The sequence below is a fragment of the Mesoplodon bidens genome (assembly GCF_964165515.1).
Source record: "Mesoplodon bidens genome assembly, chromosome: 12".
NCBI lineage: Eukaryota > Metazoa > Chordata > Mammalia > Artiodactyla > Ziphiidae > Mesoplodon > Mesoplodon bidens.
In genome coordinates, this window is record NC_138168.1 from 63,491,195 (window position 1) to 63,514,633 (window position 23,439).

General features: G+C 38.2%; 1 protein-coding gene across 3 annotated transcripts in view; it reads right to left on the reverse strand.

The window, feature by feature from the left end:
• Positions 1–1,054: 1,054 nt before the first annotated feature.
• The window catches only part of MOXD1 (monooxygenase DBH like 1), an 87,463-nt gene continuing 65,078 nt past the window's right edge, over positions 1,055–23,439 (reverse strand). For all 3 annotated transcript variants that reach the window (XM_081250944.1, XM_081250943.1, XM_081250945.1), the window contains 3 exons: positions 22,012–22,154; positions 4,927–5,095; positions 1,055–4,450 (listed from right to left, as the gene is read on the reverse strand). In XM_081250944.1, coding sequence (XP_081107070.1) covers positions 4,283–4,450; positions 4,927–5,095; positions 22,012–22,154 — 480 coding nt within the window. In that variant the 3' untranslated portion in view covers positions 1,055–4,282. The remainder of the gene's footprint in view (positions 4,451–4,926; positions 5,096–22,011; positions 22,155–23,439) is intronic.

The window sequence follows — 23,439 nt, forward strand, 5'->3', positions numbered from 1 at the left end:
GATGCTGCCATAAGTCTATTCAATTGACCATTTTCTTCTCATAAACTACCAGTTTGACTATGCTGGATTTGGATACAACTGTCAATCAAGATCTTGTAAGGCTAAGATGACCAAAAATAGATAAAACTATATAAACTATGGTTGTGGTCCAAATAATCTATGGAAAAGGGATGATTCAGGATGGTGAATAAGCATTTCATAAAGCTAAATTTATTCAGTTTGAAGGACTGACATTTATTCTGAATCCTTCCATTTTAAAAATAAATAAATAAAGAGAGGAGATTTTATTTGGCTCAGCTATGAGCTTTACCACGAGGCTATAATCTCCATCATGGCAGAGACAATATCTGGTTTTACTCACAATTATAAACTCAACATTCTAGTAAGAACCTGGCTCCAAGTAGGCTTTCAAAAAAAATGTTAAATAAATACTAATTATCCTGTTTAGTGACCTACTTGACAAATATATATAATTGACAACACTATACTGGTCTGATAATTGTCTCTAAAACTCAAAACTCTTGGAATTTACTGGATTAGATGGAAGTCAATTTTGCTAAAAATATCTATTGCATCAGAGCTTCTCTTCTGTAGTGCTATCTTTAGGAGGCAGCTATCCAAACAGACATTACGTTCCCAGCCCCTTTCACATTCCAGTGAAGCCATGTGACTAATTTTAATCAGCAGAGTGAAAGTGGTCACTTATGTCACTCTAGTTCAGGTCTTTCTCTGTTAGCCAGCTGAACGCATAGGACCCCCAGGCTCTAGGAATGATGGAACTGTAGGATCTTGGGTCCCTGAATCACCACAAAAAGGAAAGCCCAGGGAGATCTGCTCAGTGCTTTGTGACCACCTAGAGGAGTGGGATAGGGAGGGTGGGAGGGAGATGCAAGAGGGAGGAGATATGGGGATATATGTATATGTATAGCTGATTCACTTTGTTATAAAGCAGAAACTAACAAGCCATTGTAAAGCAATTATACTCCAATAAAGATGTTTTTTAAAAAAAAGTTAAGCCAATTAGCAAATGAACCACACACATCAAACTAGTAAATGAATATGAAATAAACTTTATTATGTTAAGCCATTGATATTTTGGAATTTGTTTTGGAAGCTAGTGTTATCTAATATCAAATATGGATTCACATAAATATATACTTTCACAGACATATACTAGAAGCTTATGAACCAAAAAGTTAGAGTTGGTAGTCTCTAGGTAATAGGATTAACAGATTTGGGTTTTGTCTATTTTTTAAGTTACCATATTTTCTAAATTTTCTTCAGTGAATAGGCATTACTACACATTAGATTTATAATCAGGGGAAAAACATGAAATAAATGATACATATTTTTAATGATTTCTAGCTCCAAAACCTCTTCCTTTTTTGTTTTGGGATCCTTTCCAAATCCCTAAAATTTTCAAGCCCTTTGTTCTGGACCTCTAAACTGGGAATATATTCCATCCTTAGTCAGAACTGGCAAATTGCCAGTCATCCCTGCCCTTACCCATGGGTATCTGAGGCATAATCACATTCCAACTTCTCTCTTTGCCACTGTCTAGGGAAGATCACCTGCCTGGATCACTTTACTACAGGTGGATCTTTCATTATAGCATTTGTAACTTTTTATTCTGAAATAATTTCAAATTTTAAAAAGTTGCAAGAATAGTATTAAAAAACTCCTATATCTTTCACCCACAGTCCTCACTTGGTATCATTTTACCATACTGAATTATTATTCTCTCTCTGTGGACAGATGATAGATAGATAGATGATAGATGATAGATAGATAGATAGATAGATAGGATTCTTTTCTGAACTATATGAGAATAATTTGAACAATAAGTTGAAGGCATCTGGCAGTATTCATCAAAATTCTCAAACATATGCAATTATTAATATGTAATTCCACTTATAGTAACTTATAAGGCAATACTTATAGAAATGAGAGTTTTAATTATAAGAACGTTAATCACAGCAGTGTTTATCATACTGAAAAACTGGAAATGGCCTGTACGTCCAACAATAAGAGTTTAGTTGAGCAAATTGTACAGTGCAGTTATATCCTGCTTCCAAATGTCCTGCTATTTGTTATTCATCATTGGCCTCCGTAGCCATTAAGATAAAGTCCAGAGCTCTTAATTCATCTGCCTCTGTTGACTGCATCACTCTAATCACTCTTATCACCCTTGACCCTGCCTGAGACTACTCCAGAGAAAATGATCACCCAAGATACTTTCAACCTCACATGGCCTTGATGAATTTTGGTTTTATCATGGATGCTTCTCTGACCCTCCCCACACGGAGGCTCAAACCAGGGACCATTGTACATGGAGACTCTGTCCTCCCTTGAGTCTCAGGCACTCCTCCCTGATAGCCTAGGAAACAGGTACTGTGACTTGATCCAGGGCAGCAGTAAAAAGCCTGGGCTGTTCAGGAAGGTCTGCGCAACTACAGAGCAAACTAACTTAGAATATAATCAGAATCCAACCAAATATTCAACAGATAACCTATCCCAATTTCCAAGAAAGAGTCAATGCCTCAAAATTATATATATTCATGAGATTCCTATGAGTAGAATGTCAGCTTTATTCTTAGCAACATCAAGTAGAAAAATAGATTCCCCTGGCTCCAAAAATTTGAGTTTCCAAAAGCTGTGTATCCTTTTCTAGCCAGCATGTGCACCTTCCTTACTAAGAACAATGAAAACAAATATAATATTACACAATTTCCAAAGGAAATCGTTTTACTTTGATATCTCAGGTTCAGAAATTCTGAAGTAAAAATAAACATGAAATTTCAAATAGGGAGTGTTTGAGATGATCATATTTCTTACATAAATATTTAGAAGGAAAATCATAGAATCTGATATAACACTTATGAAATAAAAAGAATTAAAGTTAACAATAAAATATTCCTCAAAAACATGACAAGTATTTCATTAGATGGACAAATTCTGAGAATCAAGAAGGAAAAACTCTGAAACACAATATTTATTTAAAAGACAATACAGTTTGTGTTGAAGACATTGTTTGCTAGGGAGAAATGGCTTAAAAATTGAATGGAAAAATGCAACATTCTTAATTGATTGGACTGGCAAATCAAGCGGTATTGAACCACTTGCTTCTCTCAAGGAGTATGCAAGATACCACACAAAAATTTAATTTTATTTAGTTTATTAATATTATCCAAACAGACTTAGTTTAAGAAATGAGCAAAAGACACAAAACAAGATTTGGCTAATCTATACTACACCAAGAGAACCAAAAAAGGTGACAAGATTTTCAGTTGGTGACAATTTTACGATGGAAAGTTAGTTTACTAACTAATATAAAAATACATCTACAATAGCAACTGTGACTCAGATTGAGCCAGTATGCAACACGTGTGACACCCACCATGGTCAGGGAGGTACTACAGGGACCTCACACCCTCCTCAGCTGGTTCACACTATCTGGCCTTTGCCCTGGAGCCCCACAAAACACCCCTCACAGCACAGAGTTTGCAGCCAATTACATTTTCTCCTCAGCCTACAATCAGTTATGTACCATTTCTATGTTTCCCATAGCCTCTTTCTTTTTACATAGTGACAGAGCTCAAGGAAAAAACTCACCTGGCCAGTGCTGAGCAAGGAAGGGGGAGGTGGGGAAAAGTACTTTGAGATGGATTCAGGGTAGTTTGGGACTCAGACTCAGATAAATGAGGAGACTAGAATGGGCACCATCAGAAAGCACTGAGGTGCGTGGGTAATTCACAAAAAAGAACAGAACCAGATAACGTGGAAAGGTAGGAAGGACCGCTGTTACATCTGGGAAGCCACACCAAAGGGCAATAAAGAGGAAGACAACTGCAATGGGGAGTACTTCCTTTTACACCTTTAAGATGAAAACATTTTACAAAAAGGGAATATAGAAATCAAATCAACAATGTTAAAAAGTAAAATAACAAGGAGTATTTCAATAAAATGAAATACAGAAGGAGATAAAGAACTCTTTTACTTCCACTTGACTTTACCCATAGTTTTTAAGAGGTTATATGAAGTCAGGCCCGCTTTGCTCTATTTGGGCGTCGATACATTTTATCAGATGTTTCTGAGGAAAAGATGAGAACCCGACTGACATCTCTCAGGCAGCCTGGGAAGAGGGGGAGGGGAGGAAGGGAACATGTGAAAGGCAAGTCTCCAAGAGCTTCACCCTCACCCTTCATGCCCAAAGTGTCTTTAACCTGCACGTTAAATGTCAGGTTCGGATCTCGGAAAACCATGGTTACGGAGCACAACAGGATTACGGGCACAAGCCTGTGGAGCTTAGTGCGCCGCCCAGAACCATGAAGCACAGGAGCAGCTCGAGAGACACATTTCCATGCAGGGAAGTGGAAGAAGCTCCACACACCAAAGGCTCTGCTTTATAGGGTCTTTCTATATCTGGAGGTAATGCTGTCATCCCTTGAATCTGAAAAGGAAAAAGCAGACATTGCCACTGAGTGCGTGATTTAAGAGCAGGACTGCATGCTCAGCCCTTGCGCCTCTGCAGGGCTTAAAGGGGTGTTGGTGTGGATGCGGAATTTGTGCACCGTCCGGGTGTCAGAACCTTAAGGATTCCCAGCGAGGGGGCAAAGAGGGCCGGACACGCCTTTGGGAAAGAAGAGATAGAAAACACGCTCTGTCTTTTTTTTGAAGCTCTCATCCCATTTTATTCATTCTTCACCCCAATTTTAGTTTTAGAATAGACTGCCTTCTTCAAAGGAAGTGGAATCAGGAGTTTTGGGCCAATCTAAGTAATCACTGAATAAATACGCAGACATATCAAAAGACAGCTGGACCACTGGGTTTACGGATATCTGTCTGTTCCTTTGATGGTATCTGTTGTGGAGTCAGGTAAGATGTAACATCTGGTTTCCCCGAAGACTAAAACAAAGTGGGGCTTACCGACCACTCTGCGTTGTCTGTCTTGGAACACCTCACATTCACCGGCAGGCTAAGGACAATCTTATTGAAGGCAAGACCTTCCTTTTTAGTCCATTTAAACTTATTCATTGCATCCATGAAAGAAAGGTTTTTATACTGCTTGGGGCTTTTAATAATGAAAGGCCAGGTCCTGAATTTAAAATAAATAACCATAATTAGTCATATTCAGAACAAAAGCATTACATGTTTCCATCACTTTTCAACATTCTAAAATAGACTTCATACTTGTTCATTTTTACACACACAGATAACCTAATGCAAAGCACTGATGAACTCTTAAGCAGTTGCTAGAAGAAATACATATAAAATAAGGAGTCTTTTTTTAAAATCCTCGGTTTAGTAACAGATGGGTATTACTTTTTTTTTTTTTTTCCTTACGTGGGCCTCTCACTGTTGTGTCCTCTCCCGTTGCAGAGCACAGGCTCCGGACATGCAGGCTCAGAGGCCATGGCTCACGGGCCCAGCCACTCCACGGCATGTGGGATCTCCCCGGACCGGGGCACAAACCCGTGTCCCCTGCATTGGCAGGTGGAATCTCAACCACTGCGCCACCAGGGAAGCCCTAGGTATTACATTTTTTTTTTTTTGCTTTATAACAAATTTAATCAGTTATACATATACATACGTTCCCATATCCCCTCCCATTTGCGTCTCCCTCCCACCCTCCCTATCCCACCCCTCCAGGCGGTCACAAAGCACCGAGCTGATCTCCCTGTGCTATGCGGCTGCTTCCCACTAGCTATCTACCTTACGTTTGGTAGTGTATATATGTCCATGCCGCTCTTTCACTTTGTCACAGCTTACCCTTCCCCCTCCCCATATCCTCAAGTCCATTCTCTAGTAGGTCTGTGTCTTTATTCCTGTCTTACCCCTATGTTCTTCATGACATTTTTTTTTCTTAAATTCCACATATATGTGTCAGCATACAGTATTTGTCTTTCCCTTTCTGACTTACTTCACTCTGTATGACAGACTCTAGGTCCATCCACCTCATTACAAATAGCTCAATTTCATTTCTTTATATGGCTGAGTAATATTCCATTGTATATATGTGCCACACCTTCTTTATCCATTCATCTGATGATGGACACTTAGGTTGTTTCCATCTCCGGGCTATTGTAAATAGGGCTGCTATGAACATTTTGGTACATGTCTCTTTTTGAATTATGGTTTTCTCAGGGTATATGCCCAGTAGTGGGATTGCTGGGTCATATGGTAGCTCTATTTGTAGTTTTTTAAGGAACCTCCATACCGTTCTCCATAGTGGCTGTACCAATTCACATTCCCACCAGCAGTGCAAGAGTGTTCCTTTTTTTCCACACCCTCTCCAGCATTTATTGTTTCTAGATTTTTTGATGATGGCCATTCTGACTAGTGTGAGATGATATCTCATTGTAGTTTTGATTTGCATTTCTCTAATGAGCAAAGATGTTGAGCATCCTTTCATGTGTTTGTTGGCAGTCTGTATATCTTCTGTGGAGAAATGTCTATTTAGGTCTTCTGCCCATTTTTGGATTGGGTTGTTTGTTTTTTTGTTATTGAGCTGCATGAGCTGCTTATAAATTTTGGAGATTAATCCTTTGTCAGTTGCTTCATTTACAAATATTTTCTCCCATTCTGAGGGTTGTCTTTTGGTCTTGTTTATGGTTTCCTTTGCTGTGCAAAATCTTTTAAGTTTCATTAGGTCCCATGTGTTTATTTTTGTCTTTATTTCCATTTCTCTAGGAGGTGGGTCAAAAAGGATCTTGCTGTGATTTATGTCATAGAGTGTTCTGCCTATGTTTTCCTCTAAGAGTTTGATAGTGTCTGGCCTTACATTTAGGTCTTTAATCCATTTTGAGCTTATTTTTGTGTATGGTGTTAGGGAGTGATCTAATCTCATACTTTTACATGTCCCTATCCAGTTTTCCCAGCACCACTTATTGAAGAGACTGTCCTTTCTCCACTGTACATTCCTGCCTCCTTTATCAAAGATAAGGTGACCATATGTGCGTGGGTTTATCTCTGGGCTTTCTATCCTGTTCCATTGATCTATCTTTCTGTTTTTGTGCCAGTACCATACTGTCTTGATTACTGTAGCTTTGTAGTATAGTCTGAAGTCAGGGAGCCTGATTCCTCCAGCTCCATTTTTCGTTCTCAAGATTGCTTTGGCTATTCGGGGTCTTTTGTGTTTCCATACAAATTGTGAAATTTTTTGCTCTAGTTCTGTGAAAAATGCCAGTGGTAGTTTGATAGGGATTGCATTGAATCTGTAGATTGCTTTGGGTAGTAGGGTCATTTTCACAATGTTGATTCTTCCAATCCAAGAACATGGTACATCTCTCCATCTATTTGTATCATCTTTAATTTCTTTCATCAGTGTCTTATAATTTTCTGCATACAGGTCTTTTGTCTCCTTAGGTAGGTTTATTCCTAGATATTTTATTCTTTTTGTTGCAATGGTAAATGGGAGTGTTTTCTTGATTTCACTTTCAGATTTTTCATCATTAGTATATAGGAATGCCAGAGATTTCTGTGCATTAATTTTGTATCCTGCAACATTACCAAATTCATTGATTAGCTCTAGTAGTTTTCTGGTAGCATCTTTAGGATTCTCTATGTATAGTATCATGTCATCTGCAAACAGTGACAGCTTTACTTCTTCTTTTCCGATTTGGATTCCTTTTATTTCCTTTTCTTCTCTGATTGCTGTGGCTAAAACTTCCAAAACTAGGTTGAATAAGAGTGGTGAGAGTGGGCAACCTTGTCTTGTTCCTGATCTTAGTGGAAATGGTTTCAGTTTTTCACCATTGAGGACGATGCTGGCTGTGGGTTTGTCATATATGGCCTTTATTATGTTGAGGAAAGTTCCCTCTATGCCTACTTTCTGCAGGGTTTTTATCATAAATGGGTGTTGAGTTTTGTCGAAAGCTTTCTCTGCATCTATTGAGATGATCATATGGTTTTTCTCCTTCAATTTGTTAATATGGTGTATCACGTTGATTGATTTGCGTATATTGAAGAATCCTTGCATTCCTGGAATAAACCCCACTTGATCATGGTGTATGATCCTTTTAATGTGCTGTTGGATTCTGTTTGCTAGTATTTTGTTGAGGATTTTTGCATCTATGTTCATCAGTGATATTGGCCTGTAGTTTTCTTTCTTTGTGACATCCTTGTCTGGTTTTGGTATCAAGGTGATGGTGGCCTCGTAGAATGAGTTTGGGAGTGTTCCTCCCTCTGCTATAGTTTGGAAGAGTTTGAGAAGGATAGGTGTTAGCTCTTCTCTAAATGCTTGATAGAATTCACCTGTGAAGCCATCTGGTCCTGGGCTTTTGTTTGTTGGAAAATTTTTTATCACAGTTTCAATTTCAGTGCTTGTGATTGGTCTGTTCATATTTTCTATTTCTTCCTGAGTCAGTCTTGGCAGGTTGTGCATTTCTAAGAATTTGTCCATTTCTTCCAGGTTGTCCATTTTATTGGCATAGAGTTGCTTGTAGTAATCTCTCATGATCTTTTGTATTTGTGCAGTGTCAGTTGTTACTTCTCCTTTTTCATTTCTAATTCTATTGATTTGAGTCTTCTCCCTTATTTTCTTGATGAGTCTGGCTAATGGTTTATCAATTTTGTTTATCTTCTCAAAGAACCAGCTTTTAGTTTTATTGATCTTTGCTATCGTTTCCTTCATTTCTTTTTCATTTATTTCTGATCTGATTTTTATGATTTCTTTCCTTCTGCTAACTTTGGGATGTTTTTGTTCTTCTTTCTCTAATTGCTTTAGGTGTAAGGTTAGGTTGTTTATTCGAGATGTTTCCTGTTTCTTAAGGTGGGATTGTATTGCTATAAACTTCCCTCTTAGAACTGCTTTTGCTGCATCCCATAGGTTTTGGGTCGTCGTGTCTCCATTGTCATTTGTTTCTAGGTATTTTTTAATTTCCCCTTTGATTTCTTCAGTGATCACTTTGTTATTAGGTAGTGTATTGTTTAGCCTACATGTGTTTGTATTTTTTACAGCTCTTTCCTGTAATTGATATCTAGTCTCATAGCATTGTGGTCGGAAAAGATACTTGATACAATTTCAATTTTCTTAAATTTACCAAGGCTTGATTTGTGACCCAAGATATGATCTATCCTGGAGAATGTTCCATGAGCACTTGAGAAAAATGTGTATTCTGTTGTTTTTGGATGGAATGTCCTATAAATATCAATGAAGTCCATCTTGTTTAATGTATCATTTAAAGCTTGTGTTTCCTTATTTATTTTCATTTTGGATGATCTGTCCATTGGTGAAAGTGGGGTGTTAAAGTCCCCTACTATGATTGTGTTACTGTCGATTTCTCCTTTTATGGCTGTTAGTATTTGCCTTATGTATGGAGGTGCTCCTATGTTGGGTGCATAAATATTTACAATTGTTATATCTTCTTCTTGGATCGATCCCTTGATCATTATGTAGTGTCCTTCTTTGTCTCTTCTAGTAGTCTTTATTTTAAAGTCTATTTTGTCTGATATGAGAATTGCTACTCCAGCTTTCTTTTGGTTTCCATTTGCATGGAATTTCTTTTTCCATCCCCTTACTTTCAATCTGTATGTGTCTCTAGGTCTGAAGTGGGTCTCTTGTAGACAGCATATATATGGGTCTTGTTTTTGTATCCATTCAGCCAATCTGTGTCTTTTGGTGGGAGCATTTAGTCCATTTACATTTAAGGTAATTATCGATATGCATGTTCCTATTCCCATTTTCTTAATCGTTTTGGGTTCGTTATTGTGGGTCTTTTCCTTCTGTTGTGTTTATTGCCTAGAGAAGTTCCTTTAGCATTTGTTGTAAAGCTGGTTTGGTGGTGCTGAACTCTCTCAGCTTTTGCTTGTCTGTAAACGTTTTAATTTCTCCATCAAATCTGAATGAGATCCTTGCTGGGTAGAGTAATCTTGGTTGCAGGTTTTTCTCCTTCATCACTTTAATTATGTCCTGCCACTCCCTTCTGGCTTGTAGAGTTTCTGCTGAGAGATCAGCTGTTAACCTGATGGGGATTCCCTTGTGTGTTATTTGTTGTTTTTGCCTTGCTGCTTTTAATATGATTTCTTTGTGTTTAATTTTTGACAGTTTGATTAATATGTGTCTTGGCGTATTTCTCCTTGGATTTATTCTGTATGGGACTCTCTGTGCCTCCTGGACTTGATTAACTATTTCCTTTCCCATATTAGGGAAGTTTTCAACTATAATCTCTTCAAATATTTTCTCAGTCCCTTTCTTTTTCTCTTCTTCTTCTGGAACCCCTATAATTTGAATGTTGGTGCGTTTAATGTTGTCCCAGAGGTCTCTGAGACTGTCCTCTGTTCTTTTCATTCTTTTTTCTTTATTTTGCTCTGCAGCAGTTATTTCCACTATTTTATCTTCCACCTCACTTATCCGTTCTTCTGCCTCAGTTATTCTGCTATTGATCCCATCTAGAGTATTTTTCATTTCATTTATTGTGTTTTTAATCGATGCTTGATTCATCTTTAGTTCTTCTAGGTCCTTGTTAACTGTTTCTTGCATTTTGTCTATTCTATTTCCAAGATTTTGGATCTGGGAAATAGAATCTTGGATCATCTTTACCATCATTATTCTGAATTCTTTTTCAGGTAGACTGCCTATTACCTCTTCATTTGTTAGGTCTGGTGGGTTTTTATCTTGCTCCTTCACCTGCTGTGTGTTTTTCTGTCTTCTCATTTTGCTTATGTTACTGTGTTTGGGGTCTCCTTTTTGCAGGCTGCAGGTTCATAGTTCCCTTTGTTTTTGGTGTCTGTCCCCAGTGGCCTAGGTTGGTTTAGTGGGTTGTGTAGGCTTCCTGGTGGAGGGGACTAGTGCCTGTGTTCTGGTGGATGAGGCTGGATCTTGTCTTTCTGGTGGGCAGGTCCACGTCTGGTCATGTGTTTTGGGGTGTCTGTGGACTTTTTATGATTTTAGGCCACCTCTCTGCTAATGGGTGGCGTTGTGTTCCTGTCTTGCTAGTTGTTTGGCATAGGGTGTCCAGCACTGTAGCTTGCTGGTCGTTGAGTGAAGCTGGGTGCTGGTGTTGAGATGGAGATCTCTGGAAGATTTTCGCCGTTTGATATTATGTGGAGCTGGGAGGTCTCTTGTGGACCAGTGTCCTGAAGTTGGCTCTCCCACCTCAGAGGCACAGCACTGACTCCTGGCTCCTCAATTTGGGATGATTTGTTGTCCATTCATGTATTCCACAGATGCAGGGTACATCAAGTTGATTGTGGAGCTTTAATCCGCTGCTTCTGAGGCTGCTGGGAGAGGTTTCCCTTTCTCTTCTTTGTTCTCACAGCTCCTGGGTCTCAGCTTTGGATTTGGCCCCGCCTCTGCGTGTAGGTCGCCGGAGGGCGTCTGTTCTTCGCTCAGACAGGACAGGGTTAAAGGAGCAGCCTCTTCGGGGACTCTGGCTCACTCAGGCCGGGTGGGAGGGAGGGGCACGGAGTGCGGGGCGAGCCTGCAGCGGCAGAGGTCGGCGTGACGTTGCACCAGCCCGAGGCGCGCCGTGCGTTCTCCCGGGGAAGCCGCCCCTCGATCCCGGGACTCCGGCAGTGGCGGGCTGCACAGGCTCCCGGAAGGGCGGTGTGGACAGTGACCTGCGCTCGCACACAGGCTTCTTGGCGGCGGCAGCAGCAGCCCCAGCGTCCCACGCCCGTCACTGGGCTCCGCGCTTTCAGTCGTGACTCGCGCCCGTTTGTGGAGCCCCTTTAAGCAGCGCTCTTAATCCCCTCTCCTCGCGCACCAGGAAACCAAGAGGGAAGAAAAAGTCTCTTGCCTCTTCGGCGGCTCCAGAGTTTTCCCGGACTCCCTGCCGGCTAGCTGTGGCTCATTAGCCCCCTTCCGGCTGAGTTCTCGCCGCCAGCCCCAGTCCTCTCCCTGCGCTCTGACCGAAGCCCGAGCCTCAGCTTCCAACGCCGCCGGGGCGAGCAGACAAGCCTCTCGGGCTGGTGAGTGCCGCTCGGCACCGATCCTCTGTGCGGGAATCTCTCTGCTTTGCCTTACCCAGGTGTGTGGGGAGTTTCTTGCCTTTTGGGAGGTCTGGGGTCTTCTGCCAGCGTTCAGTAGGTGTTCTGTAGGAGTTGTTCCACGTGTAGCTGTATTTCTGGTGTATCCGTGGGGAGGACGGTGATCTCCGCGTCTTACTCTTCCGCCATCTTACCTGGAAGTCTAGGTATTACTTTTAAACAAATCGTTTTGGCTTAGAAAGCTTCCCCAGAGCCTCATAATTCCTCACGTACTTGTTTTGGTTCTAGTTAACAATATAACTGGTAAGCATTCAGTTCTGACGAGTATAATGCTAATGGTGTAATGAAGAAACGTATAGAATCTCAAAAGGTACTGAACAACGTTGGAAATTTCAATTCCATGCTGTTGAAAAGCCTGACCCCTGCTGGCTGCCCTGTTTTAGCTTGCCTAAGTGACAAAAAGTTTTGAAAAATTTGAAATTGAACCAGTGTTTTTAATACTCCACTGAGAAAAAAAATACTCCACAGAGGATACACTCTGCTTCTACTTGCTGCTCTAAAAAAATATATGTTAAGTGTCCAAGAAAGAAGAACGAAATCACAGAAGAATGACATGACTAGCTTCAAGAGGTACACTTCAGGTGATGTCTTTCATTAAATATAAGTTTGATATTATTGATTCTTGAAAAAAGGAAAAGTAAAAAAAAAAGGAAAAGTGTAAGTGTTGGCATAGCTCAGAAATTTACATAAACTACTCCACGGGCCTTCCAGGAGATTATCATGGGTAACCAGTAGGTATTTGGCTCCCTTGACACCCCAAGAGGAAGTTCCAGTGATTTTCAGTAACTAACAATGAATTAACTTCCAGCTGAGGAATCTACATTTTTAATATTTGATTTTCACAATTTCTTCATTTAATTATGTCACTACCGCCTCTCTCTCTTACACACATAACCTACTCAGGCACATTGAATATTATCTTTTTAATTAAATTAAACATCCTTTATTAATCTTTTACAGTTAGGAAGATAAATTTTTAATGTTTAAAACAAAGTCATTTCCTCTGTACTCTAATAAGTAAGACAATGAATAATACAATAGGTCATATATGAGAATCTTTATATACTTTATTCCTAACCTTCTTTTTCCTTTAATTAAAGTCCATATATCTTTGTTGAGTTTTAAATGTACTATTTTGCGCAGAGACCTTAAAGTACCATAGAGAGCAATCACCATCACACTACATTAAACATATCTAGCAATGACCTTAGATCTATAACATTGTAAATTAAATACACTGTGAAGACTTGCAGAGATACAATCCAGAATTAGTATAAAATAAAACTTGTACATGTAAAAACTTGCATAAAGTAAAAATTTGACTTGAAAGGGGCCCATTATATTTACATACAATGTCCTTTTAAATACACTAAAAGCTTTATATTTCATTAACTATAAAATAACTTTAAATCAAATATTAAAAATCAAATTTACTTTTCAAAGAGATAAGGTATTTGTCTTGAAAAAAGGAAAATCAACTTAATCACCAGGGAAATGCTGGGGGTTAGGGGGGTGGGAGTGGGGGGGGGGTGTGAAGATCATCAGCCTGTAATCACATAAAACACCACAAGGTGGCAATGGAATCTCTACTAAAGTGCTAAGGAGGACTAAGTGCCCTAAATTTTCTGCAGCCTTGCTGGTAAGAGTGAATAGTGTATTACAGACGTAGATGAAATCTTAAAAAGTTTTACTGCTAAAACAAATTAGTAAACTAGTACCTGTTTGAGATTTCACAGTATAAAATGACAGAAGATGTATAAACACATTTATTTACTTACTATAAATATATGGAAAAGGATGTAGGAAAGGGCAAACCCAATGAATCCTATGTTGGAGCCAGCATGACAGGCTGGGTGAGGAGAAGCACGTCACAACCTCCCTGACCTGGCATCTTGTCTCATTGTTATTGTCTCCTTTCCCTTCCTACTAAATTTGTTCAGGCTCCTACTCTGTAACATCACATCAACTAATTTCCTAACCTTTCCAGCCTGTCCTACACCACACTTCCAGATTACCATTGGAGAAAAGAGAAGGAAAAGACAGAATGAGTAGGAATCCTGAAAAAGTAAATATTTATCCTGAGTATTTTTCCTTAAAAGACTAAGCTGTAAACCAGAAACAGGTAATGTTGAAGTAGCAAGTTCTTCTGCTCTCACTGGGACTGGGACTTAGTTATTAGAAACACTAGGAATGTTCTAGAAATTAAAAGTTACATTTCTGAATATCTGGGCAGTGTCCAAATGACTACCCAGATATACATATAAATAGAAGGGTATTATTTATATATCACTATAGTTGATAAAAAGGAAGGGTTTAATATTGATGAGTAACTTTCCTTTGTAAGCTTAATTTAATTGACTAGTTGATTTAAAAATACATGAATATGGAATAAACTTAGACTATCCAAAATAATTTTGGAAAAAGAAAAAAAATGACAAATTTGGAGACTTACACATTACACACTCTTATTTCAAGATTTACTATAAAACTATAATAATAATCGAGTGTGGTATTATAGTACAGCTAAACATGTACCACAATGAAACAGAACTCAGAGTCCAGAAATTGTCAGTATATGGTGAAATGATTTTCAGCAAACCTTCCAGAGTAATTATATAGGAAAGGGGTAGTTTTTTTCATCAAATGGTTCTTGTACAACTTGATATCTGTATGAAATACAATGAACCTCAGCATATACAACACAAAAAAAATTATTCAAAATGAATCATCAACCTAAAGCTAAAACTGTAAAGTTTTTAGGAAAAAAAACAGGAGAAAATCTTCACAACCTTGGGCAGGCAGCAATTTCTTACGTGGGATATCAAAAGCACAAAACAAACCAAAAATGATAAAACAGACTTCAAAAAATACAGTTGAAAAAATAAAATCAAGCCAGACTGGGAAAAATTATTTGCAAACATATACCTGACAAAGATTTATATCCAAAGTATAAAGAACTTTTTAAAATTATGAAGGACTCTTACAACTCAATAAATTTTTAAAAAGTAACCCAATTAAATGGACAAGAATTTGAACCATTATGAAGGAACATATATAAATGACTAATAACCATGTGAAAAGACACTCTATATCATGCATCATGGGGAAATGGAAAATAAAACTACAATAAGATACCACTGCATACACATTAAAATAGATAAAATTTAAAATATGGAAAACACAAAATACATTGGGAAGATTGTTAAGCAGTAGGAGATCTTATTAATCTGGTGAGAATGTAAAAAGGTACGCTATTCTGGAGAACATTTTGAGAGTCTTATGCAGTAAACATAAACTTAGTGTACAATCCAGGGATTCCACCACTAGGTGTTAACCCAGAAATTGAAAACATATGTCCATACAAGGATGAACACAATCACGTTCACAGCAACTTTCTTCATAATAGTCACAAACTGGAAAGAATCCAAATGTCTTTCAACTGGTGAATCAATAAATGAATCTAGGTATATACACACTGGGGAATACTACTCAGCAATAAAATGGAAAGGACTGCTGATACATACATACACATATATTTATGTATATATATGAATCTCAGTATATATTCATCAGTTTAGATGAATCTCAGAAACATTGTAAGTTAAAGAAGTCAGGCACAAAATAGTATATACCATCTTATCCTATTTTCATAAAATTTAGAAAAGATCAAAGCCATGGTTTCCTGGAGTTTTGTGTGGAGGGGCGATTGTCTCCAGAGGTGTGAGAGAAGTTTTGGTGGTGATGAAAATGCTCTATATCTCATTTGTGATGTGGTTAAACAGGGGTACACATCTGAGAAAACTTTAGAACAGTATACTTAACCATAGGGGCATTTTATTGTAGGTATGTTCTACCTCAAGCAATTTGACTGAAAAAAAAAAACATAACAAACCAACAAAAAAGACACAGTGTATACTTTACCAATCAAATTGTTAAAGAAGGAAACCAGGAAATCTGACTTAACGAGGCACAACTCCTAATCCTCTCGACACTCCCTGAGCCAGTGAATGTTGCGAAGCACCCAGTAAAGCTGAATCTCCCTGATAGAAGCAAAAGCTTGAGAGCTGCAACAGATTTGACAGCATGATATAAGGCCTGGGACATTCCCTTATGGAAAGGCATTCAGCCTAACCACTTAGTAAACATCCTCTAATAGATTTTTAATAAAATCTGAGGAAGGAATAACCCATGCATTGTGATATAGAGTCCCACCTCTACACACACAGCCCTTTACCCTCAAAATATAGAAAAGGAAGTACATAAAAATACATCACCCAAACTTCAAACTGTGGTGCGGAGAGAAAGAAAGCTACTCTCAGATTTGCTTAGAAGGTAGTAAAAATTCACCTATATTTTACCAGAGCAAAGAGAAGTTCTAAACAGAGCTGGCTCAGCGTAAGCAAGAAATGACAAACAACCATGCAAACTTAGAGTGAAAGGAAATTATATCACATTTCATATAAGGAGACAGAAAAAATCAACTCTAGAAGAAGATATAAATCAATTATACTGGAGAGAATTCCCACAAGTGTTTCACGCTGTAAGTTTATTTAATAAGAACATGAGTTCAATTAAACAAGAGCTCAAATACAAGATGACAAAACAACACAATGAGATGAAAGGAGGGATAGCAGACTAAAGGTAATATATTTAAGACAAAAAAATTAGTACTAAATAAGTTAGAAAAAACAGGAAGCAGAAGAGCATTTCTGAAAAATTATGGGAAAATGCTTGAGAAAAATCCCAAATAGATTAGAAAAAAGTTTGTAGACATAAGATAAAATGTCCTTGAAATGAAAAAAAAAGAAGTGAATATATGTACTGAAAGAACACTTGGTGTTTCAGGAGAATTTGATTCATATGCTCAACACTGAAATATGTTCAATTTAACTTATGAATTCTCCAGGTAGAGGAAGAATGAGCCCATTCATCCAAAGACATCTCCAAAGGGGGAAAAAACCCTATGACCCCAAAATATTATATCCAGCCAAATGCTGCCCAAATATAAATGCAGAAATTTTCAAACATAAAAAGAACTCAGGGCATAAAGCACATGGAAGCCCTTCTTGATTAAGCAACTTGAGGACAAAACCCTGAGGAATCAAATTAAAGAACTCAGAAATGCAGAAATCATATAAAGATTAGGGATTATCACTGAATCTATAAAAGTTGCATTAAATATTGTGGAAATTATGTTTTAGAATTAAATGTGAAAATTAAAAATCTTGAGAATACAAAAATTCTAATATAAATAATAAATATTTGGAGGTACAAAAGGGAATTTGGGAGAAAATGTGAAAGTGTGAATGTCCTCATCTTTATGATCTAAAACTGAAACATGTTTTCAAAAAAATGTGTTAATATCTTTTATGATCTATTTTCTCAACATTTGAGAGCTCCTTTATACAATATTATCTCTTGTAGTTAAAAACAATAGCAGTGCTGGGCTTCACTGGTGGCACAGGGGTTAAGAGTCCACCTGCCGATGCAGAGGACACAGGTTCGTGTCCCAGTGTGGGGAGATCCCACGTGCCATGGAGCGGCTGGGCCCGTGAGCCATGGCCACTGAGCCTGCACGTCCGGAGCCTGTGCTCCGCAACGGGAGAGGCCACAACAGTGAGAAGCCTGCGTAAGGCAAAAAAAAAAAAAAATAGCAATGCTTATTTGTTCAACAATTATTCAATTTTGATTTAGTTTCTTTTTCTTCTGATAAATTAAAACAAAATTAAATTTTAATATTTTTGTTTAAAGCAGTGCACAAATTATAATCTTTCTAACGCTACTCTATTCATCTTCATATCAATACCTACATAGAAAAATGTCTGTAATGACATTCCATTAATGTTAGTGTTGCTTATTTCTAGCAGAATTTGGGGTGATTGCTTTCGCCCTCTTTTTTTTTTTTAATTTATTTATTTTTGGCTGCGTTGGGTCTTTGCTGTGCGTGGGCTTTCTCTAGTTGCGGCGAGTGAGGGCTACTCTTCATTGAGGTGCACGGGCTTCTCACTGTGGTGGCTTCTGTTGTTGTGGAGCACGGGCTCTAGGAGCACGGGCTTCAGTAGTTGTGGCATGCAGGCTCACTAGTTGTGGCTCGCGGGCTCTAGAGCACTGGTTCAGTAGTTGTGGTGCACGGGCTTAGTTGCTCCGTGGCATGTGGGATCTTCCTGGACCAGGGCTCGAACCCATGTCCCCTGCCCTGGCAGGGGGATCCTCAACCGCTGCGCCACCAGGGAAGCCCTGTCCTCTTTTTTAAAACCTTTTTCTGCATTACCTAAGCTCTTTATAATAAAGCCTGTGTGACTTTTACACCTTATCAACATAATTTTTTTCCTGCAAAGAAAAATACAAACACCTCTCTTGATTTTGTTTTTAAGAAATAGAACAAATAAGGCAGGAACTTTCCATCACATAAACCTCACTGAAACCACACAGACAGTGGTGATATATGGTGCAGCAGAGAATACAAATTTATCTGACCTCATTGTCTACTCTGTTATCTGATCTTTGGGAGTTTTTTGTTTTTCCTTAAGCCTTGCCAGATCTGTAGGAGGCAGAGAAAAACTGCATCCCCCAAAACAGACAAATCCTGAGACAGGATGTACTTGTCTCTATCTTTCCGCCAATGCATCCTTTAATTCGAGAATTGCTACAGAATGTTTAAAAAAAAAACTGGACACCTAAATAGTCCTTACATTAAAAGCAAAAATAAGAGATTCTAGGTTATATGTTATATATATATTCCTGTTTAGTATTGTGTCCTAAAACCAAATTTGCGGTATTCTTATAAGCAAAACAGAAAAAAAGCAAACCATTTCTCTCTTTCTGATCTTTTCACCAGAACCTTGTTGGTTTGGCCTTTAATGATTATTATGTCATTGTGATGATGAACTAGACTTGAAAGTCTGATTTAAAGTCCAAACATGTATTTTATAACAGAGGCTCTTTTTCACTCATATTTTTGAAGAATAACTATATTTAACCATGTAGTTAAATGGTTTTATGTGGGCAATGACATCTCAAAACTGGCCTTGTTCTTTGAAGCAACCCTCCCTGTCTTTCGAAGTGATGAAAACCCCAACTTCAATATTTCCTGAAGGAGACCAAACGTGCGGACACTGACAGAGCTCGTTGGGACACAGGAGCTGAGCGTTTCAGAGGCTTCACGCAAGTTGAACACAAAAGAAAATAACTGGACCACAGAACACGTTTCATTCATCTTGTAAATACACAGTTTTGAATGTTCATCCAACATTCACTCCAACATTCTCTTGATTAGGAAAAGTTTCTAGTCAATATGTTAAAAATATTCTAAAGGGAAAAAAAACTATTAAGTCTTAGTAAGAAACAATATAATCTCAATATTTTAAAGACAAGACTACACCTTATTGTTTTTAGAATGATTTTTATGTGTTGTTTTGATTTTTATTGATATTTTTATTTACTTATTTGCAATGTAGTTATTGATTGTGAACAGAAACGCACATATATCATCAACCACAATACAAACCCTAGCTCCCCCATTTAGTATGTACTGTATGAGGTTGAACAGATTTTTAATCTCTTAGCTTCCATTTCCTTCTCTAAACTGGGATTGCAAATACTGCTCTACCTATTGGAATTGTGTGAAAATAAATTAAATGAAATCAGGTATGTGAAAATACTTTATAACCTACAACCTAATTTACACCAGCATTTTGTTATTTGTATTTTAGTAGATACAGACTTATTGTCTAGTGGTCATTGGGTTGTCTGGATAAGAACTCAGTAGAACATATCTATGAATAGCAGGTTTAATTTAAAAAGAAGAGTGTTTTTAGTTCCTAATTTATAATCCCCATAAAATTTTGGAACAAAAAGGAGACCATAAGTATATCCTCCTTCAGATCTGCATTTTACCACATCCTCATTAAGAGTTTATTTAACCTCTGCTTAAATACACCCCCTCAAAAATCTATGTGTATCTTTTGCCTAATTACACCAGTCCTTTTCATTTTGAAAAATCCTAATCATTAGAAAATTCGTCCTTACATTAAGATAAAATCTACACTTCAAAATTTCTACCAGCCACCCTAATTCTTCTTTGTGGCACTAAGAATGGATAAAATCCTTTTATTTTGCATCAACCTTAATATTAATAATAATAATTAATTAATAATAATTCTCAATTTCTTCTTCAAACATGTTTCCCTGCACCATTCACATATCATTACATTCCCTTTACTCTTCTCTTTCCCTCACCATCTCCCAGAGATGCAGTCAATCAACAAGTCCAGAGAGTGCTACCTTCAAAAGCTAACCTGATTGGAACCATTTCTCATAAACACTATTGGCACCATCCTGGTCCAAGGCACCCTCAGCTCTCAACTGGACAATCACAAGTCTCCAGGTAGATATTATTCTTTCCAATCTTGCCCTCCTAGAGTCCTTTCTCAACACAGTAGCTAAATTAACATTCTTAATACCCTATACCCTATAATAGCTTCTCTTTGCACTTAAAACCCAAAGTCCTTATGTTGCCTAAAAAGTTCTACACTATATGGTCCCATTTGCTCTTAGACCTCCTCACCTACTCTGCCAAATTTCACTCTGCTTCAGCCATACTCACCTTCTTGCTGTTCTTTGAACATGCTAGCCTCATACCCACCATCCATTATACTGGCTTTTCTCCCTGAAGAGTATACTTCCATATCTTTCCTTGGCTGGCTCCTGATCACTGAGGTCTCTGCTCAAACATCACCTCCTGCTATGATCTGAATATTTGTGTTCTGCCACCCCCTGAAATTCACATGTTGAAATCTTAATGTCCAGGGTGACATTATTAGGAGGTGGGGCCTTTGGGAGGTTCTGTCCTCATAAATGGGAGTAGTGCCCTTATAGAAGCAGCTTGAGAAAGCTCCCTTGACCCTCTGCCACATGAGGTCACTGTGAGAAGATGGCTGTCTGTGAGGAAGTGGGTCCTCACCAGATGCTGAATCTGCCAGGATCTTGATCTTGGACTTCTCAGGCTCCAGAACAGTGACAGGTAAATTTTCTGTTGTTTATAAGCTACCCTATCTATGGCAGTAATGAGTCCAAATGGACTAAGACACCTCCCGAGAAAAGCTCTCACCACCCTACTGAGAACAATTATACACTTCCTTCACTGTCTTGATTATTTTCATAGCATCTTTTAATATCTGAAATTTTATATTATGTTGTTTATTTGCTTATTACCTCCTCCCCACTCTAGCACACAATCTCAAGGGAGCAGGAATAATATTTCTCTTGTTTATAATTTTATCCTAAGTCATTTCTATTATATGCAATTGTGCAGAAAGAGTTAACACAGAAGGTCTGAGACGGCCATCCTTAGGAACACCTGCTTGGAAGGCTGACCTTTGGCTGGCATCAGGGAACTTAAATAGCAAACAATTTCCTATAGGACATAAAACTTTCTCCAAATGATAAGAGTAATTTACTGTACCTAGACTGTCTGTACAAATGATGCTGTTTATGTTGAACACTTGCTTTCCTTCTGAGAATCTGGAATTTTGGTATTTTCTAAGCAGAGGGCACCTATGTGACCAGCCCCAAGTAGAAACTCTCAGCACTGAGTCTCTAATGAGCTTCTCCAGTTGACAACACTTCATATATGTTGTCATAATTTGACGTGAGTGGAATTAAGCACACTCCGTGTGACTGCACTAGGAGAGGTCTCTTGGAAGCTTGCACTTGGTTTACTGTGTGGACTTTACCTCATGTGCCTTTTCCTTCTGTTCATTTTTCTTTATATTCTTTCACTGTAATAAATATTAGTCATGAGTACAACTATAAGCTGAATCCTTTAGATCTTCCTAGAAAACTACTGAACCTAAGAGTAGTCTCAAGGACCCTGGACATAACAAGCAAGAAGGTCCCTTGGACTCCCCAATTGAAAATAATCAAATAGAACAGCACATTAAGGAATCCCATAACATGGTGATGAATCTAGTATGAAAATAAAGCCCATCCTTACCCCTACCATGAAATCCGTTTACTACTTACGTGACTGGCCTGTAGATCTCCTTAACACCAATGAACTGAAGTTGTTCCATAATGTCTGGGATACTTGCACATCGAGTAAGATTAATTCGTGGGTAATAAAGAAGGTATGAGAGACACATTTCATTCCTGGTGCTTAATCCTCCCTGAAAATGGAGATACTTTATTTAGAAAAGTATATGTTCCACCAACTCTGATACTTATAGCACACAAGCTGCAAACGTTATGCAGTTTCTTTCCGTATTGAAATGACCTTAAAGCTGAAAAATAATCACTTAAAGGCCAATTTGGTTTTTCAAAAGATAGTGGCACATTTAAAAATTAATAAAGTTATTTCCATCTCTTTAAAAGCTGCCTTTCTTAAATAACTTAATAATTTCCTCAAAGTTCAGTGTATGTGATGTAAACTTCTCACCACAGTGAACATTTCAGAGGATGTTCAGTAACAAGATACCAATCGGTCAGTTTGATGGAATCTTTGCCTGATTGCACTGAGTTTTCCATAATCTTGCTGTCATGTATATAAACATCAGCAGCTGCATACCACAGGGGAGGCACAGTTCACAGTTTGAATCTAAGTAGTAAATTATGTACTAATTAAAAAAGAAGAACAGCATCTGGAGTTGCTACAACAATGTCCAATTTTCAACCAAAAGTTATTAAACATGAAAAGAAACAGGAAACTATGATCTGTATTCAGGACAAAAAGTTAGTAGAAATAAATTGTGAGAGGACATGGATGTTGGATTTAGCAAAGACTTAAAAACAGACATAAATATATTTAAAGAGCTAAAGTAAGATGTTCAAATAATTAATGGTAAATATGTTAAAAATGAGTGAACAGGGCTTCCCTGGTGGCGCAGTGGTTGAGAGTCTGCCTGCCGATGCAGGGGACATGGGTTCGTGCTCCGGTCCGGGAAGATCCCACATGCCGCGGAGCAGCTAGGCCCATGAGCCATGGCTGCTGAGCCTGCGCATCCGGAGCCTGTGCTCCGCAATGGGAGAGGCCATAACAGTGTGAGGCCCGCATACCGCAAAAAAAAAAAAAAAAGAGTGAACAAATAAGAAATAACATCAGACAAAGGAAAACATTAGAAAAAAGAACTGAATAGAAATTCTAGAGTTGAAAGGTACTATATCTAAATTAAAAATTCACAGGATGAGCTCAAGAGCAACTTGACATGGCAGAGGAAGGAAGCCGTGAACTTGAAGATCAATCCATAGCAATTTCCCAACCCAAAGAACAGAGAAAAAAAGACTAAAGATAGTGAAAACACCTCAGAGATCTGTAGGATAATGTTAAATGTTCCATGTATGTAATTTGAATTCCAGAATGAGAGGGAAGAGAAAAAAAGAATAGAAAAACATATTTGAAAAAATTGGTGGAAATCCTCCCAAATTTAGTGAAAAACATTAACTTACAGACCCAAG